Source organism: Ovis canadensis, chromosome 13 (genome assembly GCF_042477335.2).
Source record: "Ovis canadensis isolate MfBH-ARS-UI-01 breed Bighorn chromosome 13, ARS-UI_OviCan_v2, whole genome shotgun sequence".
In the NCBI taxonomy this organism is placed as follows: Eukaryota; Metazoa; Chordata; class Mammalia; order Artiodactyla; family Bovidae; genus Ovis; species Ovis canadensis.
Window position 1 is genome coordinate 92,991,116 of NC_091257.1, and position 14,021 is coordinate 93,005,136.

A 14,021-nucleotide genomic window follows, 5' to 3' on the forward strand; every position below is an offset into this window, starting at 1 on the left:
TATGTCAATGACCTCTTCCTAGATCCAGAGGTTCAGACGCTCCAGTCTTACACCATGGCCATTGGGCAATTCCAACAGGATATACGCTTGTGGGGTATGAACCAGGACCCAGAAGATTCTAAGGAGTCACCACTATATGCTCCAGGGACTCAAGTCCTAATTAAAGTCTGGAAAGATGGGTCCCCAAAGGCTCAACTCCAGCCCACATGGAAGGGCCCCTACCCTGTAATACTTTTCTACCCCTACAGCAATCAAGGTACCAGGACATGACTCCTGGATTCACTACTCACGAGTCAAGCCGTGGAAAAAAAACAGAAGAGAACACTCAATACACCTGTGAGCCCCTGGGAGATCTCAGATACCTATTCAGGACTACCAATGAGTGCCATTCTAATGAACACCCCCAAAATCTGGTTTCTGGAGATAAGATTTCTCAGGATAGCTCTAAAGAGCCAACACAGCTTGACAGAGACTGTACTCCAAAACAGACAAGAGATAGATCTTCTGATCCCTAAACAAGGAGGGACTTGAGCCATCCTGGTGATGTGAATTTAAAATTGACTAATGCCCCTACTAGTCCTTGTTATGCTATATTGATGATGCTTATGATTATACCATGTACTGTCAACTGTCTAACCTGTTTTGTCTCTGCCCAGGTCAACAAGCTACAAAATGCAGTGCCATTTCAACAAAGATATAAAACTACAGCTGACCACGAAAAATATCACACACGCTTAGATGGGCACCGCTATAAGGACTCCGAGGCTTGAGATTAGCAAGAAGGGGAGGCCCAATACCCCTCGCCATCCCAGTTCAGCAGAAAGTAGCCAGAAAGACCTCAACACCCCTATTCCCAAAGAATTGGGCCTCCCATCTTTTGAGGGGGGAATGTTAGGTAGGTAAAATAGGGAAAAGGAGTCCAAAATGGTGGTGGCTAAAAGACAAGGAAGGGAAAAGCCCACGAAAATAGAACAAAAGAAGGTCCGAGGACCTGAAGGAGGACCTCAGGTAAAACAAACAACACTCCTGGCTGGCCCAATTTACATAGGACAGGCCCAGGGAGAGAGAAACATATAAATAGAGGAGCCAAAGCCAGGTCTCTCTCTCTCTCCCCTGCACTGGGGCGCTCTTCTCCTCATGTCTTTGGATTGATGTGCCCTCACGCCTCGAAGATGGACTTTCCTGCTATCTTCTAAATAAAATAGAGCTGTAACACTGAGCTGTAACACTGATTTGTCTAAGAGCTATAACATGGTCCATTCGAGACCTGAGAGCTATAACACGGTCTATCCAAGACCTGAGAGCTGTGACACGCCGAGGGGGCTTTAATGTCCATCACTCCAAATCCTTGTTGTGATGAGACAAAGAACCGAGGAACATACACCCCTGGGCTGGGAAGATTCCCCTGAAGAAGGAAATGGCAGCCCGCTCCAGAGTTCTTGCCTGGAAAATCCCACGAACAGAGGATCCTGGTGGGCTCCAGTCCATGTGGTCGCAAAACAGTCGGATGCACCTGAGTGGCTAAACAACAACAGCATGAATTTTCCAGAGGTTTCCTTGCTTGGTAATAACAGCTGATGCCTGATGCGGCCTGAGGCTCACTGGTATTGAGAGAGTCAGTTCCCAGACAGGTTGAAGCAGTGGGGCTACAATATGTAGATGATATTCTGCTCTGTGCTGAGACAGAGGAAGCTTGTTCACAAGCCTCAGAAGATTTCTTAAACTTTCTGGCAGGCTGCGGTTACCAGGCATCAAGAGAAAAGGCTCAGCGGTAGCTCAGATGGTTAAGCGTCTGTCTACAATGTGGGAGACCTGGGTTTGATCCCTGGGTCGGGAAGGAAATGGCAATCCACTCCAGTACTATTGCCTGGAAAATCCCATGGACAGAGGAGCCTGGTAGGCTACAGTCTATGGGGTCGCAAAGATTCGGACACGACTGAGCGACTTCACTTCACTTCACTTCACTTTTGTTAACAATCTGGGCCTAATTGTATCAGAAGGGACTAGGGCCATAGGCCCCGAGAGGATTAAACCTATACTAAATCATCCCCTACCTATGACTTTAAGACAATTGAGAGGATTTGGGGGAATCACAGGCTACTGTTGCATTGGATTCCAGGTTATGGGGAACCTGCCCGGCCTTTGTATGAACTTAGAGCTGAGACTCAGCAGGCCCAAACCAACAGACTGGTTTGGTCTCCAGATACTCAAAAGGCTTTTAAGGTTCTTCAGACTGCTCTCCTGCAAGCTCCCACTTTGAGCTTGCCCACAGGGTCAGAATTTAATTTGTTAGTCACTGAAAGAGAAGGTATGGCCTTGGGAGTTTTGATACAACTCTGAGAGGGCCTCACCTGCAACCTATTTCTTATCTAAGCAGAGAATTAGACGTAATTTCATGTGGGTGGCCACACTGCCCAGGAGTAATTGGGGCAATGGCTTTATTAACTCCTGAAACTTTAAAAATAATCCATGGACGAAATCTTACTGTATTGACTTCTCATGATGTGAGTGGAATCTTAAATTCTAAGGTTAATACTTGGATGAGAGATCAGTCATTGTTGTTAGAAGGACCAGTAACTAAGCTTAAAGTTTGTGGAAATTTAAATCCTGCCACTTTCCTTCCTGAGAAGGAAAATGAAACACCTGATCACAATTGTTCCCAATTCCTAACTTTGTGTTCCCAATTCCTTCCTTTAGCTCAGGAAGACCTAATGGACACCCTGTTAGACAATCCTGACATGGAAATATTTACAGATGCCAGTTCTTTTGTTTGGGAGGGGAAGAGTCAAGCAGGTTATGCCGTGGTGATGGCTGAACAGATTTTAGAAGCAAAATCTCTCCCCCAGGGAACCAGCGCTCAGCTAGCAGAGCTTGTGGCTCTGACCCAAGCTCTAGAGTTAAGCAAAGGGCAGCGTGTAAATATCTACACTGATTCTAAGTGTGCTTACTTGACTTTACATGCTCATGTTGCAACATGGAAAGAAAGAGTTCAAAATGGCAACAGGAGAACCTATTAAGCATTTCAGAGAGATCCAGAGACTTTTAACTGCTATATATTGTCCTAAAGAAGTAGCTGTTATGCATTGCAAAGGCACAGCAGGGATGCAAGTAAAGAAGCCAAAGGTAACCAGACTGTCAAGCCAGAAAAGCGGCACTTTACGAAACCCCTCACTGCAGACGCCTTTGATCTGGATAGGTGCTGTGAACAGGAAAAACCACAGTACGCTGAGGAAGAATTAGAAAGATATGAGAAGAGACGAACAAAGAAGCCTGATAAAGGATGGTTACAGTCTGAGGATGGACAATTAGTAATTCCTGAAATTGCTCAATGGAAAAGTTTTTCTAAAGCTTTAGAATTAACTAATCATGTAACTCAGCTTTCAGCTTTCCGACAGGCACTAACTGAACTCTGGGAGATGACTCCTGACCCAGTCTGAGTCAAGCAAGCCTCTATTTGAGCCAGAAACCGAGGTCCTGATAAAAACATTGGGGTCTGGGGGCCAATCTCTCAGGCCCCCTCTGGGAAGGCCCTTACCAGGTTATTCTTTCTTCTCCCACTGCTGTCAAAGTGCCAGGAATTGATTCATGGGTGCAGCACACTCGAGTTACGAGGTGGCACCCTGACCAGAACTAAGTGACATCATTTTATGTCTTTACTTTCTGTGCTGACTTTGTACTTTTCAGATGGGCCTGATAATCTATGTGAGCCTACTTCTGCTGACTCCAAAAGTCCTGAGTCTGCCATTTGACCCTCAAGACAATGCCTTCCTGTCCTGGGCTCATTCCTACGCTGCATTCCACAATCGGTCTAATTGCTGGATACTTTAATAAAACTTTATTACACAAAAGCTCTGAGCGATCAAGCCTTATCTCTGGCCCCGGACTGAATTCTTCTCCTCCAGAGGGCAAGGATCCTAGCGTCTTTTCGTGGTTCAGCAACAACCTTTCAGTATTCTTTGCAGAAGGAAGTTCTCCTATCAAGCCCATTTTACAGCAGACGAAACTGAGGCCCAGAAGGGGCTAAGCCACTTGCCCGAGGGCCCACCGTGGAGAGTCTATGTCTCTAATCCAGGCAGGCCTGACTACGGAGCCCACAGTCTTCATGCAACCCTGGCCCCAATTCACCCCAAGTGGCCACGTGGACCCCCTCTTTTCCGGTGAGGAGACTGAGACACAGAGAGGTTTCAGTGACCTGCCCAGATGCAGGAGGAGGTTTTCGCCCAAGACATCTTTCAGGGAGTGGGTGGGGCTTCCTCTCCATGCCTTTCACTCAGGCTGCTACCGGAGCTCCCCAGCGAGCCCGCTGTTATTGCTGGCATCACTCATCTTTCCCCAGAAAAGTCCCGAGGAGGCGCAGACAAAGGCAGGAAACTGGGGGCCCGGGCGTCTGACCCTTGAAGTGCCAGCGGCTCCTTCAGCCCACGGGCCTGGAATCCAACTTGGGCCCCAGTCACATTCCAGGGTGACTCAGCAGGAGGCCAGCAGGGCGGAGGAGGCTCTATTTTGGGGTCTGCGGTCTCTAGCCTCGCCCACTGACACTCTCACTGATTTGAGGCACCGCCAGGCCCTGGGGGACAGGGATGCTGGGCTTGACCCTCTCATCCACAGCTCCAGGCAATTCGGCTGATCACTGCCCGCCCTTCCTGGTTCAGATATGGAGGCAGCTCTTCTGATGCCTCCCGGGAGCCTTGATTCTCACCATGGGAGTTCCTCAAAACCTGCTCATTCTTTGCTCACAGACCCCACTGCCAACCCCACATCCTGTCCCATCTCTCTCTCCCTTGAAACTTTGAGAGAATCAGGGAGGAAGTCATGCCTGGATATCACCCACCTTTGGGCCCCTTGGCGTATCCCATCCTTTCTGTACAGAAGGTGGACACTTCTTGTAGACCTAGTACTGAGACCAGTGGGGATCCTGGAGTGGGTTGCCATTTCCTTCTCTGTCTGGGACATAGCAGGCACTTAATGCATACGTCTCAGATGAATGAGTCAAGCACACAGTTAGTGCTCAGTGAGCAGCACCTGCCTCCTGGACTTGAAAGAGGGTTCAGAGAGCTAGTGCAGGTCAGGCGCCTGACACACAGCCCATGTTCTGGACGGCCCAGAGCAGAAGCTGCTCGTTTAGCTGAGCAGTGTGGGTAGGTGGATTGCCGGACTTCTCTGCTCCGGAGTCTCAACTCCTTCAGGGCCTCGGGGAGGATTTCATGGGGGACCAGAGTTTTGCTGCCAAGTTGAGTTGGAACCTCCTGAGCTTCTATTTAAACTGCTTAACCCATTCCTTTCCCAGGATTCATTTGCAGGCTGCTGGCTGCTCACCAAGGGTTCCCCCTAACCCTCTTCCACTTTTCCCTCCCATTGCCTCCAGGGTATAGAAAAACCACATGGCTGTCTTGCTCTAGCTTGTTGTTTTCCCAGTTTTGCAATGGACACAGACTCACAGAATTGTTTCTCAGCATAACAAAAGAAAGAGACAGTAGAGCAAGCACAGCGATAAGTAGACAAATTGCACGTTGGAGAGGCAATAGGGAGTGGTGGGGACTGTGGCAAGGTTTAGAGAGGGTTCTGCTGCTGAGTGCCAGGCAATTGCCAGGAGATCTTCCAGGAGAGGCGGAAAGTCTGGAACTGTGTGTGTGGACGCCCCCAGTTTTCCCCCCTTGTACTGTGTGGTCCATACCAGACCCACTTGGGTCTGAATTCAGCCATGGACTACCATTTGGGGACCTCCAGTTACTGCACGTTGAAATGAGACAGAATTATTTGTGCCCAGTAATTCTATATCCTGGAAGGGCCCAGAGTGGCCCTTGTGCCTCTCAGAACCCTCATCTGATGCCACCATGACCTCTGATTCCCCGCCCGCCCCCCCCCCCACCACCGAAAAGGGTCTCCCACCCAGGAGACCTCTTCCAATCCTCCCTGCAGCAGCCACACAAGCACAAAGAGGAAGACCAATGCATTCAGCCTGCTGCAGTGGGATGGGGCATGGGAGACCAGCTGCGTGAGCGATCTCAGAGCACAGATGGAGAAACTGAGGCCTGGAATGTAGGAAGGATGTTTCTGATACTCACCAGGGAGAGCATTAGCCCCAGAGGGCCCAGGAGTTAGACTTCCAAGTCCCAACCCAAGACTTCCTAACTCCACACTCACACCAGGGAAAGCACTCATGGTAACTGAGCCAGGTTTGAAAAATCTTTACCTTGATGGCAGAAATTTGAATTTGGACTGGGAACTAGATACTAAGAATTATCTTTTGGGTCGGGTAGGGGGGCAGCTCCCCTCGTGGCTCAAAGGTAGAGAACCCGCCTGCCAATGCAAGAGACACAGGTTTGATCTCTGGGTCAGGAAGATCCCACATCCGACAACTACTCAGCTTGCTCTCTAGAGCCTGGGAGCTACAATTAGTGAAGCCCACGGCTGCTAGAGCCCGTGCTCAACAAGAGAAACCGCCGACATGAGAAGTCCGCGTACCACAGCGAGAGAGTGGCCCCTGCTCACCCAAACTAGAGAAAAGCCCACACAGGAATGAAGACCCAGCACAGCCAAAAAACTAATAAACTGAAAAAAAAAAAAAGAATTATCTTTTAGGGGACTCCCTGGCAGTCCAGTGGTTAGGACTCTGTTCTCACTGCCAAGGGCCCAGGTTTGATCCCTGGTGAGGGAACTAAAATCCCACAAGATGTGTGATGCATCTAAAAAAAAAAAAGACAGTAGAAATTTATTTTTAAAAAAAGAAAATTTGACATGTATGCTGAAATACTTAGTGTTGAGATATCATAATATCTGTAATTTTAAATATTATCAACTGTCAAATGAAGTGGTGGGTGCAAGGGTTTCCTATACAATTCTTTTTATTTTTTCTATATAGTTGAAATTTTTTATAATTAAAAATGTTTTGATTTTTTTTTTTAAAGGCCAAAGGTAAAGACAAGAGTAACTGACTGGACTGAAGATGAAGGTGAGGTGAAGTTGCTCAGTCGTGTCCAACTCTTTGCAACCCCACGGACTGTAGCCTACCAGGCTCTTCCGACCATGGGATTTTCCAGACTGACTGAAGTAGTGCTTTTTTTTTTTCCTTTGAGTGAGAAAAGCAACAATTTTGGAACCAGCTAGATGTACAGTATAACTTTCGTGCAGACGTAAGGAGGTCACTTAGCCTTCCTAAGTCCCAGCTGTCGGGTAGGGTAATGGACCTCCCTGGGGTGCTGAGCAGGCACGAGCAATGAGCTGTGGGAGAAGCATGGCCTTGAGCGTTTTGACTCAAACTTTGAATCACTGTCTACACAGCATCAGTCTCATGTCTCTCTTTTCCAGCACTTGATTATTTGTCCTTCTTTCCGTCTAGTCAAGGCTATGGTTTTTCCACTGGTCATGTATGGATGTGAGAGTTGGACTGTGAAGAAAGCTGAGCACCGAAGAATTGATGCTTTTGAACTGTGGTGTTAGAGAAGACTCTTGAGAGTCCCTTGGACTGCAAGGAGATCCAACCAGTCCATTCTAAAGGAGATCAGTCCTGGATGTTCTTTGGAAGGAATGATGCTAAAGCTGAAACTCCAGTACTTTGGCCACCTCATGCGAAGAGCTGACTCACTGGAAAAGACTCTGATGCTGGGAGGGATTGGGGGCAGGAAGAGAAGGGGACGACAGAGGATGAGATGGCTGGATGGCATCACTGACTCGATGGACATGAGCTTGGGTGAACTCTGGGAGTTGGTGATGGACAGGGAGGCCTGGCGTGCTGCAATTCATGAGGTCGCAAAGAGTCGGACATGACTGAGCAACTGAACTGAACTGAAGAATCTGATTGTAGCTGCTTCTCTTACTATCTTAACAACATGTGGTTTAAGACTTTTGGGCATTCAGATCACAAATAAAATGTGTGGGAAGAGTGAAAATTCATTTCTTCTGAAAATTAAAAATTCTTACAGCCTAGATTTTTAATCCAGGTGACTCAGTCTCAGTTTCCTCCTCTGTAAAACAGGGGTAACAAGAGTACCCCCTCGCTGAGCTGGAAGAAGAAAATGAGACTGGGGGTCTCAACTGGGGTCCCTGTGAGGTCTTCCAAGGGTCCAAGCAACTGCCCCCATGGTCTACATAATGCTCCCCACCAGCTGTCAGTGACCCTCATACCCACCATAGAGCTATATGTGAAAGTCACTCAGTCGTGTCCAACTCTTTTCGACCCCATGGACTATACAGCCCACCGAATTCTCCAGGCCAGAATACTGGAGTGTGTAGCCTTTCCCTCTCCAGGGGATCTGTACAACCCAAGGATCAAACCCAGGCCTCCTGCATTGCAGGCGGATTCTTTACCAGCTAAGCCACTAGGGAAGTCCATAGAGCTACATGGACAGATGTCAAAATGAAACTCCAGAGGGAAACAGCAGAGGTGCAGTCCAAAACCAACTTTTTACAGCATTTCCAAAAAGCCTGACAACTTAGGAAAAATAATTCATAATCCATGGGGAAACTTATCTGTGGTCTTTTTTTTCTTTTTCATTTTTCCAGGCAAATGATTGAATGTATGGTTTTAAGTTTCACCTGGAAAGATGTCTAGAGGTTGAAGAAAACTAGGGTGAAATCATTGTTTGGAAATTCAGCCAACACTGTTTAAAACTAAAAGGTTTCCAGAAAATTTCTGCAAGCTTCAGACACGCTGATTTAAACACACTTTCACTGCCCTGAGTTATCTATGGGCAACTGTCTGCGTGGATGAGGAAAGCTGGGAGGCTGAGAAGATATGGCAACCAAAGGCACCGAGGCACCCTGGATGAGATCCTGGCACAGAAAGAAGACATTAATGGAAAAACAGACGAAATTCAAATAAAGCCTGGAGTCTGGCTAATTTTAACAGGCCAGTGTTGGTTTTTTTAGCTTTAATGATTGTACCACGATAACGTAAGCCATTAACAATAGCTGGAATTTGGTGAAGGGTATCTGGGAACTTTTTGTACAACTTTCCTGTAATATAAAACCAATGTAAAATAAAAGGCGTACTTTTAAAAACATCTGGAAAGTTCCTCCCAAATTAATCAACAGGAGAGGTACCGAATTGTTGGGAGGGTAGTTAGAAGGGTTTCAGTCTTATCTATAATGGGATAAATGCTTAAGTCAAATGTAATTCCTTGTTCAGTTTAAATTAATCTTCTAAACACCTTTTAAAAAGAGACTTAACTGCCATCTCCTTGATTTAAATTTTACTTTTCTCCTAAATGGCAGATTGTCAAAGGAGCAGGAGAATCTTTAGGACTAGGAAGATGAGACATCTGTTTCTCCTTCTCTGCCAGGCTACCAGACCTCAGCAGAAGGGAGCCCCCTTTCCGGGAGTGCGGTTCTCAGGCAGAAGGAAACACCGAGACTACTCAGCCCCTTCCCCTGGGTCGGGGAAGCCTGTGGAAGGTGGTTCCAGGCCTGGTAAGAGGGCATCATTCAGAGCCTCTGCTTTCCTAGCCTCAACCCTGCCATCTGTGTAATGGGGTGAGGAACAAGGCTGCCCACACGATGCTAAGAGCAGGGCTGGGGGCTGATGAGGAGTTGGTGCAGGACGCAGTCACAGGGTGAAGGGCAGGAGAGAGCTTCTTCCCCCGGGAGTCACACGGAGCTTGCCCACGCACCCACTCTGCACCCCGGTTCTCACTGAAACCCCTTCTCAGGTACTGGCGCGGAGCTCTGGGCCAGGCCTGAGCTTCTTGCGGTCCAGCCCTGTTAGTGTGTGCAGTGGGTCATCAGCCCTCTGGGACCCCTGTCCCGGCACCTTCCCGCGCGCATCTCCCCAACGTTGGGCCTGGCGCCTTCCCCAGGGCGGGAGATGAGCGCAGAAGTCCCCCTGACCGGAACCTGGACCCCCACTCCAGGCTCGCCTGGGGGATGGTGGGGACGGCGGGAAGGTGACCCCCTCCTGCCCGGGGAACTGGAGCCGGGGTGGGGGACTCCAACACGGGCCTGAGTGGGCTGGGCGACCCCCTGGCTGCAGCCGGGAGGCGCGCGCCCGAGCGGAGACGCCCCTTTGTCTAGCCCGGGGCCGCGCGGGGTGTGGGGGGAGCCGGGACCCGGCCGGCTTGGGGGGCACTCACCGCGTGCGCCGGCGGGTCAGCAGCAGCAGCAGCAGCAGCGCGGCCAGGAGGCCGAAGACCACGGCCCAGGACATGGCAGGGGTAGCGTCCAGGCTGAGGCGGCGGAGCGCGGGAGGCTGGCTCGGGGGCCTCGGGGCCAAGGGGACCCAGTCCCGGGGGCGACCCCGCCCCCATCCCTCGCCCCGCCCACCCGCCGGGGCGGGGCCCGCGAGCGCTCCCGGGTCCCCAGGGCGGGTGGGATTGCTCCCGGGCTCAGCTCCAGGGGGCAGGCTCCCAACCGCTGGCCCGGGAGAGGGGGCTTGGCCGGACAAGCTGCGGAAAGTGCGGCTGCTGGGGAGGGGAGATGCGAGCTGGAAGGAAAGGCGGACGACGGGAGGGGTGATGTAGGAGAGAGGGGGGTGACTACAGAGAAGGAGGGATCCTGCGGGGGTTGGGGGGCTGTTGAGCAGGGATGGGGGACCCGAAGAAGAGGAAGGAAAGGAGTATGGGGGGCCGGAGGGGGGTGGCGGGGATAGAGAGGCAAGTGCTACGATGAGGGGTCCCATGGTGGGAGAGGAGAGACAGAAGCGGGAGGGGAGGGAAGGGGCCTTTCCTCCACTCTCCACCCAAGTATCCGCCACCACGGAAGACTCTCCCCCTGCCCTCCCCTCGCTCCCTCCCCCAACCCCAGAAGGGCTAGAGACCATTAATTAGTTTTCGATTCTGTTGGTCCAAGTGCAGTGGGGTTGGGCTGGATTATATCGCCCCTATATTGCCTTCAATAATACTTTGGGCCCCTGATTGCAAAGAACTGACTCACTGGAAAAGACCCTGATGCCGGGAAAGATTGAAGGCAGAAGGAAAAGGGGACCACAGAGAATGAGATGGTTGGATGGCATCACCGACTCAATGGACATGAGTTTGAGTAAGCTCCAGGAGTTGGTGATGGACAAGGAGGGCTGGCGTGCTACAGTCCATGGGGTTGCAAAGAGACCAGCTCGAGTGAGTGACTGAACTGAATTGAACTGAACTACAGTGGAGGGGACACAAGAGCTCAGGGTATCTGGCTCTGAGTCGCCCATTCTCAATTGTAATGGACAAATCAATGAGCCTGAGTCCGTCACCTGTTCCGGATCACAGTACACACTCAGAATACGGTGGCCATTGTTACCATCACCTGGTGCTTAGAGGGCTGGCTGGGCTTCCCAGGTGGCTCGGTGGTAAAGAATGCGCCTGCCAGTGCAGGAGACATGGGTTCGATCCCTGGGTCAGGAAGATCCCCTGGAGAAGGAAATGGTAACCCCCTCCAGCATTCTTGCCTGGGAAATCCCATGGACAGAAAAGCCTGGTGGGCTACAGTCCATGAGGTCGCAAGAGTCAGACAGGATGGAGCACACACTGAGTGCTGGTCTCTGGTGCCAGTGGCTCTGCAGGAGACCACCCCTGGGCGCTGGCGAGAACTGGGCTCCCAGCTGGAAGGCCTGGACCTACACCTGGGAAACCTTGGCTTCCCTGGTGGTTCAGATGGTAAAGAATCTGCCTGTAGTGCAGGCTAAGCTAAGCTAAGTCACTTCAGTCATGTCCGACTCTGTGCGACCCCATAGACGGCAGCCCACCAGGCTCCCCCGTCCCTGGGATTCTCCAGGCAAGAACACTGGAGTGGGTTGCCATTTCGGGTTTAATCCCTGGGTTGGGAAGATCCCCTAGAGAAGGGAATGGCAACTCACTCCAGTGTTCTTGCCTGGAAAATTCCATGAACAGAGGAGACTGGCAGGCTACAGTCCATGGGGTTACAGAGTCGGACACAACTGAGCTACTAGCACTAACCTTGGCCAGGGAGCTTCACCTCTTTTAAGCCACTTCCTTGTCTGGGAACAGAGAGGTCAGAGCTGCACTTTACCTTGGCAGGTTGCTGTGAAGAATCCATGAGAGCTTGTCAGCGAAGGGAACTGCAAACTAGGAGTGCTGCGCACATGGGGGTTTTCTGAGGCGGTGGGGCAGAGCGTGGAGGTAGGGCCCAGGAGGTCTGATCCTAATCCTGTGTCTGCCACTCGCTGCTTGGTGAATTAAGGCAGGTTTTGCTTCATCTTACTGATAGCCCTTGGAGGAGTTGCTACTCTCCCCGGGCCTCCTGGCTTCTGCCCTCATCTCTCTGCAATTCATTCTCAGAAGAGCTTTTGTAGAACCTCAGTCAGATCCTCTAGTGAAGCCTGCTCAGAACCTCCATGGCTCCACGTCGCTCAGCCCACAGGGTCCTGTAAGGACTTTGACCTGCCCCCAACCACTGTTACCTCCCTGCCCTCCTCTCTCCTAGCTCTGCTCCAGCCACGCCCACCTCCCGTGCCCTCACGAGTGTGCCAGACTCTCACCTCAGGGCCCTTGCACTCACTCCTCCCGCTGGCTGGAACACTCCTCTCAGATCTGTGCACAGCTGGCTCTTTCCACTGCACCCCTCACCCCTCCGTCTCTGCTCAGTTGTCATCTCTTCAGAGAAGCCCTCCCTGTCTGCCTGTCTGGTCTCAAGCAGCCCCATCAACCTTGTCTATTGCCTTGAACCGGTTTGTTTTTCTTGACAGTACTTAACATTTCCTGCTATCATATTAAAGATTCATTTATTTGCCTGTTTAATGTCGGCTGTCAAGGCAGTTGGATGACCCTCGTGTGGCCTCCAGCAGATTTAGAACATCAAGAGTTAAAAGGAGTTTCTTGAACCACTTGTTTATTTATCCAGCTTACCCGCCGGCGAAGCCAATAGTCCCAAAAAGGCCATGGAATGGGCCCTGGAGGGTTTTCTCCAAATTTGGGGAGCCCCACAGGGCGGCCTTCTGGCAACGGGGTTCACAGCTTATCCGGGCAAGTGCTAAACAGGGTGACCCCGGGTGGTCTGCGCCTCATCCTCGAGCCGAGGTGCCTCATGGGTGAAATGAGGCTGAGGTGAGGAGAAGATGACCTGATGCAGGTGGCACACCTGTCAGGGTGCCAGACCCCCAGTGAACGGCAGTGGGAGTCGGTTGCCATTAGCACTTATTCCAGCCCAGCCTCTCACCATACGAGATCAAGGTTTGGTCTCAGCTTCTGGTCTGAAAAATGGGAAGGGCAGTTCTTTCCTCATAAGACTATTGTAAGAGCTGAATTAAATGATGAGGGAACGAAATCCCTTAGCACAGGGCCTGGTACACAGCAGGTGCTCAATAAATGTTATCTCTGCAATCCCACACCCTTGAGTGCAAACCACCATCGCCTCAGCCCAAATGCCCCCCACCCATGAGATGTCCTTCTTCCCCTCTCAGTCCAGGGGAAGGAGGTCAAAGGCTCACATACCAAGGAGAGAAGAATGTTTGCGGGCTTCTCCCTCGCGAGTGGAATCTAGTAGAATCTGATTTTGTTCAGGAATCAAACAGGTGTTTAGGGAGATGGCCCCACCCCTGTTCCCATGGAGTGAACCAGCGACGGCCTGAGCCAGCCAGGAACATCCCTCTTAGATAGAGACTCGGTCAAGGCTGGCCATGTGGGCACCATCTGGACATTTGTTGGGGGCTTCTGGGAATTTTTTCCTCCTTATTTGCCTCCTTATCTTTGGCGGGGTGGGGGGCATTGTGTAAGGCATTAGTGAAGGGGGCATCTCCTGAGGGGGCAGGAAAATGACAGAACCCCAAACCAGAGCTGCCGAAGAACTGTCCCTGGAACCACTCACCTCCAAACTTCTTGTTTAATGAGATAACCAAACGCCTGTGTTGCTGAGGACACCATGAGTCAGATTTTCTCTTCCTTGCAGCCAAAACCTTCCCCAATTAAGATGACTTCAGTTATGGCTGTGCTGAGGACCACATGATCTCATTGGGAGTCCAAAGCGCCTTGGCCCCGGGGAGCATTCAAAAATGTCACTTCTCCTCGTTAGTTTTGCCTTTTTTTTTTTTTAACAGCTCAGTCTTTCTGTGCTTATCAGGCTAACAGAGGATCCAGCTCTCCAGTTAT

At 50.8% G+C, this 14,021-nt stretch overlaps 1 protein-coding gene across 4 annotated transcripts in view; it reads right to left on the minus strand.

Annotated features, from left to right (window-relative positions):
- Nucleotides 1–12,543, minus strand: part of PTGIS (prostaglandin I2 synthase) — a 63,821-nt gene extending 51,278 nt beyond the window's left edge. Inside the window, exons 1-2 of one of the 4 annotated variants that reach the window (XM_069548805.1) lie at nucleotides 11,947–12,279; nucleotides 10,068–11,327 (exon numbers count right to left, since the gene is read on the minus strand). In XM_069548805.1, coding sequence (XP_069404906.1) covers nucleotides 10,068–10,753 — 686 coding nt within the window. In that variant the 5' untranslated portion in view covers nucleotides 10,754–11,327; nucleotides 11,947–12,279. Of the gene's footprint in view, nucleotides 1–10,067; nucleotides 11,328–11,946; nucleotides 12,280–12,415 lie in introns of those variants that run through there. The other 3 variants (XM_069548807.1, XM_069548806.1, XM_069548803.1) reach the window with 3 other exon arrangements.
- Nucleotides 12,544–14,021: the final 1,478 nt, after the last annotated feature.